General features: G+C 40.6%; 1 protein-coding gene across 1 annotated transcript in view; it reads left to right on the top strand.

Moving 5' to 3' along the window:
* The first annotated feature begins 187 nt into the window (after nucleotides 1–187).
* LACTB2 (lactamase beta 2) overlaps nucleotides 188–19573 on the top strand; it is a 34416-nt gene continuing 15030 nt past the window's right edge. The window contains exons 1-3 of the mRNA XM_006155113.3: nucleotides 188–416; nucleotides 10740–10903; nucleotides 14682–14808. Of these exons, the coding sequence (XP_006155175.1) occupies nucleotides 295–416; nucleotides 10740–10903; nucleotides 14682–14808 (413 nt within the window). The 5' untranslated portion in view covers nucleotides 188–294. The remainder of the gene's footprint in view (nucleotides 417–10739; nucleotides 10904–14681; nucleotides 14809–19573) is intronic.

Below are 19573 nucleotides of genomic sequence, written 5' to 3' on the forward strand. Positions count from 1 at the left end.
CTCAGTCCCGGCGGTACCCCGCGCCCGCCGGCCCCGCCTCCGGCCCCGCCGCCGAGTTTCCACTCCCAGTTCCCGCGGCGTCACGTGACCGCGGGCCCAGCCTCCGGCCCTGCTGCCCAGTCTTCCCCGTGGGTGCGCGTCACGTGACTGCGGGCCCCGCCTCCGGCCCTGTTAGCGATTCCCGTTTTCCTGGTTCGCGTGACATTACGTGAACGCCGTCAGTGCTCCCCTATTTACTCTGTCCGCGCTCCAGTCGTCGGTTAGGCGAGGAGCAGACGGGCATCTGAAGTGGAGATGGCAGCCACGCTGCAGCGCATTGAGCGACTGTCCAGTCGGGTGGTGCGTGTGATGGGCTGTAACCCGGGTCCCATGACCCTGCAAGGGACCAACACCTACCTGGTAGGGACCGGCCCCAGGTAAACGTCCTTCTTCTTCCCCCTCAAAATATACACCCGCCCGTGACGCCTGTGGGGCTGGGGCTGCTGCGAATGCTTGCCCAGTTCCCACGCCGGTCTGCACACACATGCACGGATTCCCGAGCTCTGCTAAATTAAGAACGCCCGGTTGATAACCTCTCTAATTTAGGGGACGTAGTGAAAACAAACCCTTAACTTCCTGTTTTGAAACCCTGTTTTTTGCTTGATTGAATGCCTGAGTGAGCGTGTTTAAGATGTTGAGAAATTAGGATCTCCTGGAGTTAAGAGTTCAAAAAAGTGCTTGCTTTGTTCATCTGACTTTCTCCAGTGCTTTGCCTGCAGTGTAACCTTTGTTCACAGAAGTGATCAATTGTGAGACAATCTCTCACTTGGCAGCAGAGGGCAGGATTTTCTTCCAAATTGCTTAAGTGTGTAAAGCCGGAAAGAGTCCCTTAGCCCGCGGGAGAGAGCTGACCATAATTTTGGTTCGTGTTAGAATTGTGTGTGACCTTTTTTGAGTTAATTTGCAGACAGAATAATATTTGCAGTTTTAAGATATTCTTTTGTTCAGCTACTTTGTGTTTTAGTAGGATCATGCAGAAATAGGTTTGTCTTAGTAGGCAAATTTGGGGTAGGCTATGCTAGATAACCTAGTTAGGAATTAAAGTAAGGTTAGTACCTCTTGAACATGGACTTTGATTCTGCAGTCAGGCTGTTACAATGAATAAAATACTGTTAGTTAAAACAATTAAAAGAAGCATAACTCATTGAGGTTTTGTTTGAAATACAGATATTCCTTGATAACAGTGGGGTTACATCCCAACAAACTCACTGTCAGTTGAAAATGTGTCTAAAATGCATTTAATACACCTGATTTACCAAACATGATGACTTAGCCTAATCTACCCTATATATGTTAAGAACATTTATATTATTAAATCATCTAACACAAAGCCTATTTCATAATAAAGTGTTGAATAATATGTAGTTTATTGACTGCTATACTAACAGTGGGGGAAAAAAAAAACAGAATGATTGCATGGGTACCAAATATATATATCAAATCATTGTATGTCAAGGACATCTGTATCTCTGTATTTGCCTTTTTCTGGTAAATTAAAAATTGTAGAAGCCACAGGATGGGAGGAACTGGAAGTACTGTGAGTAGTAAGGCGGGCAAAAAGGTAAATGCCTATAGTAAATAACACAGGGTTAGGTAGGTACAAGAACTTTAGGCTGCCCTACCCCCCCCCCAACCTGGGAGAGGGGAGACACACAGATTTGGGGGATACATGCCTCCTTGACTGGCACTCCCTGAACCAAGAAAACCATAGATGTTCTCTTTTTAATGTATCATCTAAAGCTATAAAATCAGTACATACAGTGAAAATTGCATATAGCCAAAATGCCCTCGGAAGTCTCTTAGAAGAACACCATTGTTGGGGGACCAGCAGTTAGCGTAATGGCTATGTCTCTGAACTGCCATGTAATCGACCGCAGTTCGAGCCCCAGACCCCATGGCTTAAACTTACGCAGGGCGTGTGTGCATGTGTGCCCAAGATGCCGAGAGGAGAATGGAGGAGAAGGAATTGCAGCGTGGCCATCCCCCCCGGGGGGTGATTTCTTGCTTTCTGTCTCTCTTTCTCTGTGTCTCTGGCAAGTGCTATGCGCCCTATAACAAAAGCCTCTCAAAAAAAATAAAATAAAATAAAGAACACCATGTTGGAAATCAATGTACTGCCTGAAGTTCTACACAGTCTCCTTTTTTCCCAGCGTTGGAACAGATGGCTGGCTCTGTTTGAAACCAGATGAAGTTGGCTTGCATTTAAGGGCCATGTTGTATGAAAAATACATACTATATCTTTAAATATTAGACTCACACTCCATGTAGGAAAGTGCTTGTGCTAAAAGCAATTTAAAGGACCTGAAACTGACTGAGGGAAGAGCAGATTCATGTCTCCCATCTTTAACTACTTAACACTATTACATAAACTCATAGAGTGAAATGGCCATAGAATCGTTCACACTATTTAAATTACTTCTCCGATAAATTAAGTGCAGATGCTGCCACTGTACTGTGTAAGGTAAAAAGTGGCTGGGTGTGAATAGTAATTAGGTCCAAGTCAGATGTCCTGAGATTGATGCCCCTTGTCTGATTTCACAAAATACTTCTAAGATCACTGGTGGCTCCCGTATCACTAAGCCCAATGGCGTTTTTCTATTGCCATCTTCCTTGAAATGTCAGTATCTTTGAAACCATTGACTGCTCCTTCCTTGCCCTGCTACATCCTTCAGGCTCCCCTTTTACGTCTTTAGCTGTTCTTTCTTATTCTCCTTTATACAGTTGTCATCTTTCCCAGATCTTTGTCTGAGTTCCTTAAGATAAAATCTTAATCTCTCTTCTGTTTCTCATACTATATTCCTACCTAGGTTACCTTGTCTACTTCCTTGACTTTGCCCGTTCATTAGTAACTTAAATTTATAACTCCAATTTATATGAATTTCAGACTTGCTTTCTTAAATCTACTCACATGACTCACAACCACTTAAACTCACTTTTTCCCTCGCTGAATTGATGGGTTTTCCCACTAAACCGGGTCCTCCTCCAGTTGTCCCTATCTTGGCAAACAGAACCATCCTCATTTGATCAAGGGAAATACCTGGATATTCTTCATGAATTTCTTGGTTTTTAATCACACTTCCAGTAAGATCTCTTCATGTCCACTGCTTTTATCCAGTCCATGTCAGCATAACTCTTAGACTTTCTTAGCAGCTTTCTAACTGGCGTCTCTGCATCTGCCTTTATGCCTCAGCAATCTATTCTCCCCCGTGTGGGCAGAATAGTATTTTTAAATCGAAAGGCCTCGCCTCCACCTGCTTCATCAGGCAATCTCAAACCTCTCTCATTCGGCCATGCAGGCTGCTTGCATTCGGCCACATAGGCTGCTTTCTTTATACTGTCTCAGATGAATTGTGTTCCTGCCTCAGGGCTTGCATGCATGCTTTCCTCTCTGTCTCTCACTGACCCCTCCCATCTTTATTCAGATAATTATTTATCCTTTGGAGCTCAGAGGAAATACTTCCTTGGGCAGTCTGGAGGGATGTTGGCTAAGGTGGCTGACCACACAGTTCAAGCCCCAGACCACATGGCTTGAAAAAAACACCAGGTACACATGCCTACCTGCCCAAAATCCTGAAAGGAGAAAGAAATGGAGAAGGATTGTGGTGTGACCATTCCCCGTGGTGGGTATTTTGTCACTTTTTTCTGTCTCTCTAGCAAGTGTGTAAGCCCTTTGACAAAAATTCTATATATAAGAGCCAGCAAATGGCATAGTGATTACGAGACTGGACTCCTATGTGGCTGACTGCAATTTGAGTCCCGGATCTAGTGGCTTGAAAATCATGCTGGGCTTATGTGCGTATGTGTGCCCAGGATCCAAGGAGGAGAAGGGATGACAGTGTGGCCGTCCCCCAGGGTGATTTTTCACTGTCTCTGTCTCTCTCTCTCTACCTCAGCAATCATAAAATTATATTTTTGTGTAAAGAAGAAGCTTAATATCTTCCCCATCTCCATGACCCACTAAACATAAGTTCAATAAAGATTTATTTATTGCTATATCCCAAGGGCCTTGTAGGCAGCACTGGTAGTACAGTAAATATTTACTGAATGAGCATTCTCTACACACATGTGTGTCCAGGATCCTGGCAGGCCAGTGGAAGGGATTGCAGCAACTGAGCCCTGCAGAGTATGCTCATAGGCATACTTCCTCATCCTCTTGCATGTATTAGTAGAAGTCAGTTCCACTAACTTTCCATCAGTTGAAGAATTTTTTCTCCATTCATATAGATTCTTGTGTGCCTACTCTTTGCCAATCACTGCTCTAATGAATACATCTGTCATTGACCTATACAGATCCATTTACCATCTTAGTAACTATAACATGCTTTGCAAAGTGACCTCCAGGGATTGGGATAGTGTCTGTGGTCATGAAAAAACAGAGCCAACCAAACCACATAGAAATGGTCCCAGGGGCTAGCAGGTGACATGGTGGTTAAGGCACTGGATTCCCACATGGCCATTCACAGTTTGAGTCCCAGACTTCATGGCTTGAAAATCGCATCAATCATGTGCATGCACACCCAAAATCCCAGAAAGGGAATGGAGGAGAAGGGATTGTAGCTTGGCCATCTCCCCTGAGGAGTAATTTCTCACTTTCCTTCTCTCCCTTTAGTAAGTACACACACCGTGTGGCAAAAACCTTAAAAATAAATAAATAAAGACATGGACCTATCTAATCATCTATAATAACAATCCAGATGTTAGACAAAATACCTGTTGAAGGGAGAAACTGAGAACTTCTTTTTCTAATTTATAACTGAAGTTTTATTTATTTATTGAAGAATAGCTCTAGGTGCTTGTCTAAGCAGTCCTCTCCTGCCAGAGATACAGTAAGCATCTCGAATGGAGAAGTCACTGGATGGCGGATCTGAACATCTGGTGCTTCCCATCACTGTCTCTGACCTGGAACAAATCATTTAACCTTTCTGAAGACTAATTTCCCTTTTTATAAAATGAAATAATATTACCTCTCTAGAACTTATCTGAGGATTAAAAGAGATAAGAAATATGAAAGCTTCAAACGGTATAAATTGCCATGTCAAATGTGAGAGATTACCACTGAACTTTTCTTTCTCCTAGTGCTTGGCACCAACTTGGTTTTTCCGTTTTATGGCATCTAGACATTTCCCCTTCATTCTGTATAGATTGATTGTGTTTATTTCAGGACTTGTGACAGTCTTGTTTTTCTCACTTTGACAGTCCTTTCTCTGCCAATCCCAATTTTGTTAGACCAATAGAGGAATATGAGGAGACTAGCAGATGGCATAAGCGTTATGTCGCTGGACTCACACATAGTCAACCACAGTTCGAGTCCCAGGCTGGAGCTTAAAAACCTATGCCAGAAGCGTGTGTATGTGTGCCCAAAATCTCAAGAGGAAACTGGACAAGAAGAGATTGTGACATAGCCTTCCTGCCTGGGGGATGATTTCTCACTTTCTGCCTCTCTGGCAAGTGCACGCTCCCTATAGCAAAAATGTTTCTTAAAAAAAGCGGGGGGGAGGGGGGGTTTGACCTAAAAAAGGGAGACCTAGAAACCATGGTCTCTTGTGACAGAGGCCTATGGTCATTCATACTTTCACCTGAAAACAGACTGAAAGATTTGTTTCCTTTGCTACTAGATTTTATCAAATTTGTGTAGTAATCCCATTAATTTGTCATGACTTTTGATCAGCATGATATGATTTGGTCTTTAAAATATGGAGATTTAAGTTCAGTTTTTAGATGCAGGTATTTCAAAGCAGAGTTTCTTGGAAGAAGGACAAATAAGGATTTAAAAATAGTAGTAATAAAGGGCCTTGATCTGAAGCATGGAAGGGTTCTTCTCAAGCCCCAGAAGACCCCCAAAATAGCCAGAGTAACACTAAGAGATCCAAGGATTTGTGGTAGACATAGCAAATAACCAAATGCATGAAGGCAAACAAAGTCTAGGACAGTAGGCTAGAAAGTACTGTTGGAGGTATTATAGTAAGTAGTGGGTCATCAGAAAAGTCATGATGTATTTTTCTGTTTTTCTGTGCAAAAATGTGCCAAGACTTTTCCAACAACCCAGGCGTTTGACTTGATCTTAGTCAAAAGGCAAAGAGGCAGTTTGTATATTTTTAGTTTAGTGTGACTAAATGTACACAGTACCAATTATGGCACAAGGTAGTGTAAATATGGAAATAAAATTGTAAATCCTTTGAACCAGAGATGATACTTACCCTCCTGGGCCTCAAATTTGAGTTCAAATCTATAAAGTGGTAGAATGTGTGGAAAAAGGCAATAAGTAAATAAACATGTAAAGATATAAGATGTCGCATGCTAATAATCACTGTGAAGGAAAAGCAAGAGAAGAAGACTAGGAGTGCCATCAAAAGTCACTGCAACCCAAATCAAACTCATCTTAAATTTTCTCACTCTAGTCTTTACCATCTTGATTAATGGCCCAGCAATCATTCCACATAGAAACCACAATATCATCAACTTTTTTCTTTCCACATCCATTTGTTTAGAAAAATCCTGTTGCTTATCCCTTCTAAATAGTCTTTAAACCATTTCTTCTTTACAATTCTTCCACTGGCAAGACCTTAGCATGCTCCACTGTATCAAAGAGACCATCTGGTCTACTCCATGATGGACAGATCAGCCCTGTTTTCTGAAGTCTGCTCATTGCTTTAGGGATTGTAGGATATTGTAGACAGAGGCCAGAGGACCATAAGACCACTGCTTTTCTCCTCTGTGAGGGGTCAACTCTGTTTGTTGGCTGTGGATCTCAGGGAATAGGGCTAGAGAAACAAAATATCCAATATAAAATAGCCATCCAGTTACTTCCTGTCATAAATATTTTAATTCTCTGAAAAATTCTTTTTTTATCTGTTATTTTACTGTTTGTTTATTGTTTGTTTCAGTCACACACAGCTCCTCTCTTCTCACCCTCAACTAGAATATAAGGAGGATTGGATTTTTTTTGTCTTGCTTCTACAAAAAGTAAAGGCATGATTCGTAGGTAATCTATAAATAGTTAATGAATTAATAACTCAGATTTTATCAACACAAACCTCTCAGCCAGCCTTAATTAGTGAACTGTTACTGTGAGACAGCAAGAATTAAGTTTGCAAATTAGTTCTTGAGGAAAGTCACCCTGATTTCTGTAGTCCAGGAAAACTACATAAAGAAAGAATGACAAAGTTTAAGGAATGTTCAGAACCACAAGCAAAAAAGGTAACTCCTGAGGTGGGCCTAGACCTGCCCCTTTAACCAGAAAGCCTCTGCCCTAAACCTCTCCTTCTGGCCCAATACCCAGCTAAAAGCCAGAAAGTAGGAAGTAACTTTTAATTTATCAGATGACCAGGAACCACCACAGAGGCACAAGAAATACAGGATATCAAGAAAATATCTCTCCCCAAAAGGGAAAGAACGCTTCATCATCCACAGATAGTACAGTGGAATTTGTGAAAATGTCAAATAAAGAATTTAGGATATTCATAGTGACAAAGCTAAAAGAGATGCAAGAGAAGAGAGACAACGAACTCCAGAAGATGCAGGAGAAAAAGAGACAAGTTCCAGGAGGTGAGGAAGTTCTTCCATGATCTGAAAGAGGAAATACACATCATAAAAAAGAATCAAAGGGAGCTCTTAGAGATGAAGGCTGTAAAACAGGAAATCAAAACCTCCCTTAAAAATAGATTAGATTGTACAGAAGATCACATCTCAGATGTAGAAGACAGAACCTCTGACCTAGAAAAATTCACCAAAAATACTGAGAAAATAACCCAAAAAAAGAGAATAATATGTGAGTAATACTAGATACCATTAGACACCCAAACATCCGGATCATTGATAATCAGGGCATCGATCATCTGTTCCGTGAAATCCTGGAAGAAAACTTCCCAAACCTAAGGGGCATTCACATATCCAGACCCAAGAAATACAAAGGACCCCTAATAGAATCAACCCAGGAAGATCTCCAAGGCACATCATAGCCAGATTGACCAAAACCACAGACAGAGACAAGATACTAAAAGCAGCAAGAGAAATGTCAAGTTACTTTAAAAGAATATCCCATCAGGCTAACATCGGACCTCTTGTTAGAAACAAATGCAGGCAAGGGAGAGAATGGAAAAATATATTCAAAGTGTTAAGTTAAAAATAATTTCAACCAAAAATACTATATCTGGCAAGATTATCCTTCATAAGGGAAGACAAGATAAAAACAATCTCAGATAAACAAAACCTGACAGAATTTACCAAAACCAGACCAGCTCTTTGAGAAGTTCTGAAGAGAGTACTATGCCAGGAAAACTAAAGACAGACAGACAAATAAGAGAACAAAAAATGACCAAGAAAAAGGCCAACTTAATGGTAGGGACAGATTCTGAAGTATCAGTAATAATGTTGAATATTAACAGAAAGGTCAGACCACAGTAACACTACAAATTCAATAAAAGAGATTATATGATACTGAACTGGTAGAATAGAATTCTCTGACTTTTTTTCTAAACCATTACTAATTTTCTTCTATGCTTTGTTTTCCAGATTTAAGGATTTTTGTTTTGTTTTGAGTTGCTGATAGGTTCAGCAATTTTTTAAGAAAGAATTTTTTTAATTTACATACAAACTTTTCTCCCTTCCTGACCCCTTTGCAATTGGAAAGTATTTGTGAGCATTCTTATTTTGTGGCAGAATGGTTATTTGCATAAGTTCAGTAATACAACAGTATCTGTTGCCTTGCATCCGAAATTGAATTCTTATGGGACTTTGTGCAAATAACAGACCTAATTTTTTTTTTGCAAATAAATTAGTTTATGCCTCTCTTTAGTAAAAGGGGGAATGGAGAGAGGAAAGAGAAAGTGTTTCAGAAGAAAATTACAGTGTACTTGTCACTAGATTCTAACTTTGTCCATACTTTAAGGTCTTTTATAAATCAATAAAATGTTAAAAAAAAATGTTTAGTATGGAAGGGAGGGAGGGAAAAAGGGAAGAAAAAACTGGTAAAAGTATGCTTAATTGACAAAAAATGAGAAGCTATTTGCTGATGATAATGTATATAGTAATATCTTTGTCTTAACTGACATGCATAGTATTTGTATTGGAAAAAGAAATGTATACTGTAAAGATGTGATTAAATGTAAATAAATTTAAAAATAAAAAAAGAAAAAGAAAAAATATATTTTGCTAAAAAGAAAAAAAGACAAGTAACTGATATGGGACCAACATGTGATTAAGGCAGCTGGATCCTACATGGCCTACTACACAGTTTGAGTCCCAGTCCCAGTGGCTTGCAAAACATACCAGACACATGTGCATGTGTACCTAAAATCCCAAGAGGAGACAGGAAAAGAAGGGATTGTGGTGCGGCCATCTCCCCCTAGAGGGTGCTTTCGTTCTGTGTGAGCACATGTGCCCTCTAACAATTTTTTTTTAATAAAAAAAGAAAACATCTATGTATAACTGATAGAGTTGTCTAAGTAAGCAGCTCAAATATTTCCCCCAGACTTTCCTACAGCCTTCATTTTTATGCGTAAGGGAACAGATGTAAAACTTCAGTGATAAGTTATGTATCAATTACAGAAGACAGCTTTCTTGGCCTTGAATCAGATTCCTTTCCATCCATAGACATTTGAGGACTCTGTAAAAGGTCTGGAAAGCAGAATAGGCAACAGCAGTTGGTGTAATGGCTATGTCACTGGACTCTTACATAGTTGACTGTGGTTCAAGTCCCAGACCTGGTGGCATAAACTCACACTGGGCACTTGTGTGTGCGTGCCCAAGATCCCAAGGGGAGAGTGGCAGAGAAGGGATTGTGGCATGGCCCTCCCCCCCGGGGGGAGATTTGATAGAGTTGTCTAAGTAAGCAGCTCAAATATTTCCCCCAGACTTTCCTACAGCCTTCATTTTTATGCGTAAGGGAACAGATGTAAAACTTCAGTGATAAGTTATGTATCAATTACAGAAGACAGCTTTCTTGGCCTTGAATCAGATTCCTTTCCATCCATAGACATTTGAGGACTCTGTAAAAGGTCTGGAAAGCAGAATAGGCAACAGCAGTTGGTGTAATGGCTATGTCACTGGACTCTTACATAGTTGACTGTGGTTCAAGTCCCAGACCTGGTGGCATAAACTCACACTGGGCACTTGTGTGTGCGTGCCCAAGATCCCAAGGGGAGAGTGGCAGAGAAGGGATTGTGGCATGGCCATCCCCCCCGGGGGATGATTTCTCGCTTTCTGTCTCTCTGGTGAGTGCATGCTCCCTATGGCAAAAAAGAAAAAAAAAAAAAGAAAGAAAGAAAAAGGCACTTACATATTCTGGCACCAGAACATCTTGGTTTGAATGCTGGTTCCAACATTTATTTGCAGAGTAACTTAAGGCAAGTTACTTAACTTCTGACTATAATAATGCAATACCTACCGTAAATAGTTGTTAGGAGGAACACAGTTGTTAGATATGAAAGATCCTTGGTACAATGCCATGTTTATTTTTACTGCTTATGTAAGTGTTCAAAATTACTATTTTTTTTCTTTTTAAACTTAAATTTAGCTGGAATTTTTCCAAAGGTCTTGCTTATAGTGAGATTACTATAGTTCACCTGAAGTAACGTGTAGCTGGTTTTCTAACATGTTGAAGACAAAACAGCTTATGCAGTTTCTTAAATTTTATGTAAATTATCTGTGTGAAAATATTAACTATGTTTCAACTGTTTGATTGTCTTCCATTTAATTTTCAGGAGAATCCTCATTGACACTGGAGAACCAGAAATTCCAGACTATATCAGCTGCTTAAAGCAGGCTTTGACTGAATTTAACACAGCAATCCAGGAAATTGTAGTGACTCATTGGCACCGTGATCATTCTGGAGGCATAGAAGATATTTGTAAAAACATCAGTAATGGTAAACGGAAAACATTCATTAAGCTCAATGAGGAAAGCTATGCTTGGGCTATCATTTATTTCAGATAGGGAGCTAATAATCTGTAAGCCATTTGCTAAATACCTTATATTTCAGTACTTGCAGAAATTGATCTGCCTATTGAATGCTGTCCCTAATTTTAACAAAAGAGAAAAGGTATTTAAGAAATTGTGTGGGAACAGCATTAGTGTAGTGGCTATGTCGCTGGACTCCCATGTAGCTGACCACAGCTTGAGTCCTGGACCCTGTGGCTTAAACTCAAGCCAAGCACGTGTGCCTGTGTGCCCAGGATCCCAAGAGGAGAGTGGAGGAGAAGGGATTGCGGCGTGGCCATCCCCCCTGGGGGGTGATTTCTCACTTTTTATCTCTCTATGTCTCTCTGTCTTTCTGGTGAGCGCTCGTGCCCTATAGCAGAAACCTCTCAAAAAGAAAAAAAAAAAAGAAAAGAAAAGAAATTGTGTGATCAATAAAATGTGGGGGAAAGGAATGGAAGACAACTGTAGACACAAGAGATAGTGTGAGAAGAGGGTGGTAAAGGGCAGAGGGTCAGACATAGGGGTAAATGTATATATATTATCCCTATATTATATATGTGTGTGTGTGTGTGTGTGTGTGTGTGTGTGTGTGTGTGTGTGTGTGTATGAAACTAGAAATGGAAAATTATTGATGATAACATGCATGATTAAGCCACTGTGCAGTATATTCTGGATGGGAACTCACATTTTGTATGCTGTGATGATGCTTAGGGGATGAATGTAAATTAATGCATTCAAAAAAAAAAAGTTACAGGAAAAAAAAATCACGAAAACTGTTTTTTTTAAATAAAAAAAAAAGAGGAAAGGAAAAATCTTGTTTTCTGTTTCAAGTTCTCTTCTCCCTCTTAGTTTTGTACTTTTCCCAGTTAAGACAATCAGTTTAAATTTAGACCGTGTGACAATTACTGCTTAGACTTAGAATAACTGACAAATGTTGAACATTTACAATGCCAGGCAATTCATGTGAATACTGCAAGGTATATGCTGATACTGTCCACATTCTAGATAGGTGATCCTAAGCCTGCTGTAACTTTAAGGAAAATACCAAGATACACTGAAATTCAAGTGCCATATTATTATATTGGTAGTTATTTCTCCCTGAAACCTATTTAGTACCTATATTTGACCATCACTCTCCTTATTCTTTTATCTGGCCATCACATACCTAGATTCATTCATTCATTTAACAAATAGTCAAGTGACTACTCTATGTCAGGCACTGTTCTTAACACAGGGGATACAGCAGTGAACAAAATACACTGTTCTCCTGGAGCTTTTAGTTTAGTAAGGAAGGTACATGGCAAATAAGTTATAGTTCAGATGATGACAGCTGCTATGAAGAAAAATAATGGTACGGGGCCAGCAGGTGGTGTGGCGGTTGAGGTGCTGGACTCCCACGTGGTCAACTGCGGTTTAAGCCCCAGACCCAGTGGCTTGAAACTCAAACCAGGCATGTGTGCGTGCATGCCCAAAATCCCAAGAGAAGAATGGAAGAGAGGAGATTGCAGCATAGCTATTCTCTCAGGATGGGGGGGGGTCATTTTCTGTTTCTCTGTCTCTCTGTCTCTCTCTCTCTGTCTCCAGCGAGTGCATGCATCCTATAGCGAAAATCTAAAAAAAAAAAAAAAAAGAATGCTACAGAAAGAGAAAGGGGAGAAGAGAGAATGAAGTGGAGAAGGTCAGCAGCTGTTATAACTAAGATGGACAGAGAAAAGTGAGCTCCTGTGAGGAGGGCATGCCAGGCAGGGGGCATGGCAGGACCAAAGATGCTGGCATCAGAGTGCACTTGTCATGTTCAAGACAGCAAAAATGTCCAGGACGTTGTTTACACAAGGATGCACATATGTATTCAACTGCATTTTTGAATATTTGTAAGGACCTAACTTTTTAGGCATTAAATGGTTGATATACCAGGATAGTCTCAGCACACACAGTATCACCAGGCTACCAGTTGTAAGAAAACCATCTCACCTTATTTTTCTTACCTCCTCCTAATCCAAGGAGGCCGTATGTCCAGGGACTCGATCTCTCAATCTGACTTCCTCCTCTTCTCTGTATATACCCATTAAATTTTGTGAATTAAAAAACTATGCTAGAGGTCTTAATTAGCTCTAAGAGTTGGCCAAAGTCAGAAAGTTAGTTTGAAAACTCAAAATGTCTATGGCCCAGTTGTTATCCTTTATTTACCAACTTTACTGAGTTTCATTTTTATACATAAAATGTGCCCGTTTTTAAAGTACAGTTTGGTGAGTTTTATCAAATGCAGTTATCCGTGTGAGCCCTCTAGTCAGAATACAGAACATTTCTACCACCCCAAAAAGAGATTTCCTCATGCCCCTTTACACCAGCCCCGCCGCATCCCTCAGCCTTGAGCAACCACTGATCTGCTTTCTTTTACTGTATATTCCTTTTGCCTGTTCTAGAATTTCACATCGTATAAGCATACAGGATCTCCCTCTGACTTTTTTCACACAACGTATTTCTGAGATTCACTTGTTTTCATGTATCAGTAGTTCTGTTGCTTTTTATTGCCAAGTAGTCCATTGTATGAGTATACCATGATTTATTTATTCACCTATTAATGGACATTTCTACCCACTCTCTTTAAATCAAAAATTAAGGTGGCTTTGGGTTTTATACAAGATAATAAATATTGGTATAATTGATGCTCTGGTGAATTGGTTAATACTTTTTTGTTGGGGTGGTATGGGTTGAACTTACTTTAAAGGTTTAATCTTTGGGCTAGCAGGTGGCACAATGGTTAAGGAACTAAACTCCCACATGGTTGACCACGGTTCGAGTCCTGGACCTTGATGACTTGAAACTCATGCCTGGCATGTATGCATGCATGCCCAAAATCCCAAGAGGAAAAGGGAGTGCAGTGTGGCCATCTTCCCTGGAGAGTGATTTCTCACTTTCTGTCTCTCTGGTGAATTCATGTGCCCTATAGCAAAAATCTCTGTTAAAAAAAAAAAAAAAAGAAGTTTAATCTTAAGCCACCAGGTTGGGTTTTTCATTCAGCTCACCGCTAGCACCTTATGCTCACTTCCTTTTACTAACATCTACTGCCATCACTTCTTACTACACATTAGGTACTAGAAAGAGAAAAGTCCCCAGGTTCTATATTAGTGCATCTTCAACACCTGTCCTGATGTCAAAGTTTGCTTCACTTAAAAAAGAACAACTTTAGGACCAGCAGTTAGCATAATGGCTATGTCACTGGACTCCCACAGTCGACCACAGTTCGAGTCCTGGACCCGGTGGCTTAAAACTCACGCCGGGTGCGTGTGCATGCGTGCCCAAGATCCCGAGAGGAGAATGGAGGAGAAGGGATTGCAGTGTGGCCATCCCCCCTGGGGGGTGATTTCCTGCTTTCTGTCTCTCTGTCTCTCTCTGTCTGGCAAGCACATGCACCCTATAGCAAAAACCTCTCCAAAAAAAAGAAAAACCTTCAGGGTTTATTTTAATAAATAGTAGTAACTAGAAAAACACAAAGGCTTTTATGTAGATCAAGAAGACAGAATAAATATCTCTTTTGTTGAGACATGCAAAATAGTTACAGCCCATAGATAAGCTATGATCATTCATCACATTTTGTGTTATCTCCCATTGTCAGTATTTTATGCAGTCATTCACAAATGGTAGCTCTATAAAATTTGTTCTCTTAAAAGATGGAATTTAGATTTAAAGTATGACTTAATATGTTTTATATGTGTTTTAACTAGACACTGCCTATTGCATTAAAAAACTCCCTCGGAATCCTCTGAAAGAAGAAATTATAGGAAATGGAGAGCAACGATACGTTTATCTGAACGATGGAGATGTGATTAAGACTGAGGGAGCCACACTAAAGTAAGTAAACATCTCTCGGCGAGGAAGGCAAGGAACCTGTGTAAATGTGTTAAAAAAAACGAAGGGGGAGAATTACACTTGTACATGTGAAGAATACTTCTAAAAGGATACAGAAGAAATCTAATAGCATTGGTTACTCTGGACAGAGAAAATGGGTTGCTTAAGAAACTGGAAAAGAAAGATTTTACCTTTTTTGGTTTTGTTTGTTTTTTCAGGAGGTGTGGTGGTTAGCCTTAGGGTGAGCGAGCTCATTCGAGAGAGACACAGACTGAGAAATCACCACCCAGGGAGGATAGCCACACTGCAGTCCCTTCTCTAGCATTCTCCTCTCAGAATTTTGGGCACACATGCATACACATGCACCTGGCCTGAAAACTGCCAGGTCTGGTACTCAAAACATGGTCAACCCTATGGGAATCTGATGCCTTAACCACTAAGCCAACTATTGGCCTCCAGACTTTACTCCTTTTAGATTGTTTGAATCATATGATTACTTTTTATTTTTTTCTTTATTTTTAGAGACTTTTGCTATAGGCGCATGCCCTCACCAGAGAGACAGAGACAGAGAGACAGAAAGTGAGAAATCGCCCCCTGGGGGGATGACCACGCCGCAGTCACTTCTCCCCTAATCTCTTCTCGGGATTTTGGGCATACATGCACACACACCCAGAGTGTTTTAAACCACCGAGTCCAGGACTCCAACCACGGTTGGTTATATGGGAGTCCAGCAGCATAACCATTATGCCATCTGCTGGTCCTGACCTTTTATTTTTAATAAATAAAATTTAAATTTCAAAAAATTAGCATTTCCTCCTAGGGTGGCTTAGGGATCTACCTACCAATTCAATTCAGGGCTTTCCCATGTTCTTACTTCCAAAAGATTACCTCTACCTAAAGTAAATATATCTTAGACCAGACCCATAATCCTCTGTGACCTACTTACTGAGGAATTCAAAAGGTATTTCAATCTCACTCATTTGAAAATGAGTAATTATGGTTCTTCTCTAAATTCCACTATCTGTAGTTGCTTCTGATCTCAGAACATCATCTTTTCTTGATTCTTTTTTTTTTTTTGGAGAGATTTTCACTATAGGGTGCATGCGCTCGCCAGACAGAGAGAGACATAGAGACAGAAAGTGAGAAATCACCTCCCAGGGGGGATGGTCATGCTACAGTCCCTTCTCCATTCTCCTCTCGGGATCTTGGGCACGCACGCACGCACACACACCTGGCCTGAGCTTTAAGCTACCGGGTCCATGGTCGACTACGTGGGAGTCCAGTAACATAGCCATTACGCTAACTGCTGGTTTCCATCTTTTCTTGATTCTTAATTCTACTCATCCTTCTAGGAGCTTCAGGATTACTCTTTTTTTTTAATAACTTCTATTTACATTTAATTGTATATCTTTATGGGGTGCAGTATGGTTTTTCAAAGCATGCTTGAACTCTGTGATAATCCAATCAAGTATATTGCCATATTCATTGTTTTTGATAAAGAACATTTTATTATGTTGTGTACCTTCAATTTTCACTCTACTAACTTTTTGGTTTTTAGATATATCTGATCGGCAAGCTCTCTGTTTTACCCCATTGTGATAAGCCGTTCTGCAACCTATTTCCCTTGCTTACATGCATTCTTGTTTCTGTTAAACACTTTTCTCATGAGCTCCTGTGACCCTACCACCACCACCATAGCCCCGTCAATCTCTTCTCTGCAGGTATCCTCTCTATTTTCACCTCTTCAAAAACTGCTCTTCCATCTTTACTACTCCCCACTCCCTGCCCACCACATCTGATCAGGTTAGTTTTTACCTCAGAAGTTCCTGCCAGTGCTGCCCTTTCTTTCCTGTCCTCCATCAGTACTTCCTGTTTAATCTTCCTGTCTCTAGGCTTTTCCTTTCCAGTCTGCCCTTTTTTAATTATTATTTTTTTAAGAGAGATTTTTGCAATAGGGCACATGTATTCACCAGAGAGACAGAGACAGAAAGTGAGAAATCACCCCCTGAGGGGATGGCCACACTGCAGTGCCTTCTCTTCCATTCTCCTCTCAGAATCTGGAGCATGCACACAGCCCAGCGTGAGTTTTAAGCCACCAGGTCTAGAATTCGAACTGCAATTATGTGGGAGTCCAGCAACATAACCATTATGCCATGTGCTGGTCCCTCCAGTCTACCCTTTACATGTAGTGTCACTTGAAATCTTCAGTGACTGTCACTGCATACAAGATAATACTTATTCTCCTTACCATGCCATATTCTGGTCTCATACCACTTTTCTCATCTTAGCTCCCACTACTCCCCTTGCAAAAACAATTAGTCATGTGCCAATAGTTTGGGGCACATTACATGTGTTCATGCCTTTACTCATCTCTTCTTTATTAGTGTCACCTCTGTCTAACTACTTGTGTCCTTGAAATAGATTGATTCTTACCTATTTCTTCTTTACAGCCTAATTCATGTACTACTTATTTTGAAAACCCTTTCCAGGAAGAATAATGGCTCTCTTCTGCAGTTTTCATTGTTATATTATAGCACTTATTAAATTGTGTCATATCAATAGTTTTTGTGTGTACAGATAGGTGTCACCTTAAAAGGTAATCAGCTCAACTTCACCACATTATTTAATGCCTTTTGTCATAGCAAACTGACTCAGATATGTGTAATGGCTCAAACATGAAATAAGTATTTCTCCATCACATTGAGTCCACAACAGTTCCTGTTTAGTGCATGGCCCACCAGCAAGTAATGACTGAGGCTCCTTCCATCTTCTGCCCTCCTCAACACTTGACTTTCAAGGTTGCCATGCTCACCTTAGTCAGTCCAGCAGGTAGAAAGAAGCATGGGAGAGAGAGTGCCTGGGAAGTCTTCAGGAACCAACACCTGTCATACGGCTGTAAACTTAGCCATGTGCCACCGCGTACTGTAATAGGGAGCCTAGGGAACACAGTTTAACTGCCTGCTCAGGAAAAGAGGAAATCTGTTTGGTAATCAGCCATTCTCTGACATAGGCAGATGCCACGTTCATCTCATAGCCTCAGTCCTAGCACGCAGAAGGCACTGCATATTTATTTTTTCTACATAGAGTTAATATCCATGAAGAGGCAAGGAGATGAACAGATGAATAAGAACAAAAAACTAAACTCATGGGTGATTCATGTCCTTTTTCAAACCAGTGCCCTCTTTTTTATCCACTATGCCATTGTCTTACAAAATGTAATTTATAGATGAGCTAGTTTCTGCTCAGTTTTGTTTTTAAGTGTTCTTGTTCAAAATATAGTAACTCGTGTAATTGGCTCATAACACCAAAGAAATAAATACCACATTACTAATTCTTTTAAAAAAATATCCTTTATTTATCTCTGCAGTGCACATGTACTCACTAGAGAGAGAGAGAGAAAACACCCCTCAGTGGCTCTTGGTCACACCACAATCCCTTCTCCATTCCTCCATCCCGTCAGGATTTGGATCGTGCATACATATATATATGGTATGCTTTTCTTTCTTTCTTTCTTTCTTTGGAGAGGTTTTTGCTATAGGGCATGTGCGCTCGCCAGACAGAAAGAGACAGAGAGACAGAAAACGAGAAATCACCCCCCGGGGGGGATGGCCATGCCGCAATCCCTTCTCCATTCTCCTCTTGGGATCTTGGGCACAAATGCACACGTGCCTGGTGTGAGTTTAAGCCACCAGGTCCGGGACTCAAACCATGGTCGACTACGTGGGAGTCCAGTGACATAGCCATTACGCTAACTGCTGGTCCCATACATGGTGTGTTTTTCAAGTCACCAGGGCCAAGACATGAGCTTCAGTCAGCCAGGTGGGATCCAGCTTTCTAAGCATAGCACATAACTGCTGTGCTACAGAGCTGGCCCCAAAAGATAGTCTTGATCATACTAAATTTCCTCCAGCACACGCCAGCCCCAGGTGAGGATAATGAATGAAGGAGAGACATTAGATGGTTCATTGAGCTTTCCGTCCTAGACGCTTGGGAATCACTATATTGGTTTATCACAGTTGTCAGAGAATCATGGATTTTAGATCTAGACCTAACTTTTGCAGATTACAAATTTTCAACCCTTGGAAGTTACCTATCACTCATGTGAGCAGGACCCATTTTTTTTGTGAGAGAGATTTTTGCTATAGGGCATGTGTGCTCCACAGAGAGACAGAAAGTGAGAAATCACTCCCCAGGGAGGATGCCCACACTGCAGACCCTTCTCATCCAGTCAGCTCTCAGGGTTTTGGGCACACGCACATGAGCCTGGCATGAGTTTTAAGCCCCCGGGTCCAGGACTTCAACCATAGTTGACTACATGGGAGTCCAGTGACATAACCATTATACTATCTACTCCCCCCCCTTTTTTTTACATTTTATTAAAGTATAGATCAGAAAAGTGTACATATCATAAGTATAATGTGTAAGGTCTTTACAAACTGAACAAACCATATGAACAGCACTCAGATGAGGAAACAGACCAATAGCAACGTCCCAAAAGTCTTCCTCATGCTTCCTTCCTGTCACTACTTCTCTGTCAGGTGAATACTGTTTTAGATTCATTGAGTGACTTAAAGGCAAGGATCTCAATATTCTCTAAATTCTGTTTATTTTTTTCTTAAAAGCACAGTAAGGCAAACTTTAGGACTAGCAAGAGTGGTACAGAGACCACTGCAATGAGGTTTTGTAGTGGGGGAGAGGGATTAGGCTGGATTGTTGTAATTTGTGTTTCACTATATTCTGATTAAGATAAATTAAGTATGGGATCTAT

Source organism: Tupaia chinensis, unplaced genomic scaffold (assembly GCF_000334495.1).
Source record: "Tupaia chinensis unplaced genomic scaffold, TupChi_1.0 Scaffold000436_1, whole genome shotgun sequence".
NCBI classification, from domain to species: Eukaryota; Metazoa; Chordata; class Mammalia; order Scandentia; family Tupaiidae; genus Tupaia; species Tupaia belangeri.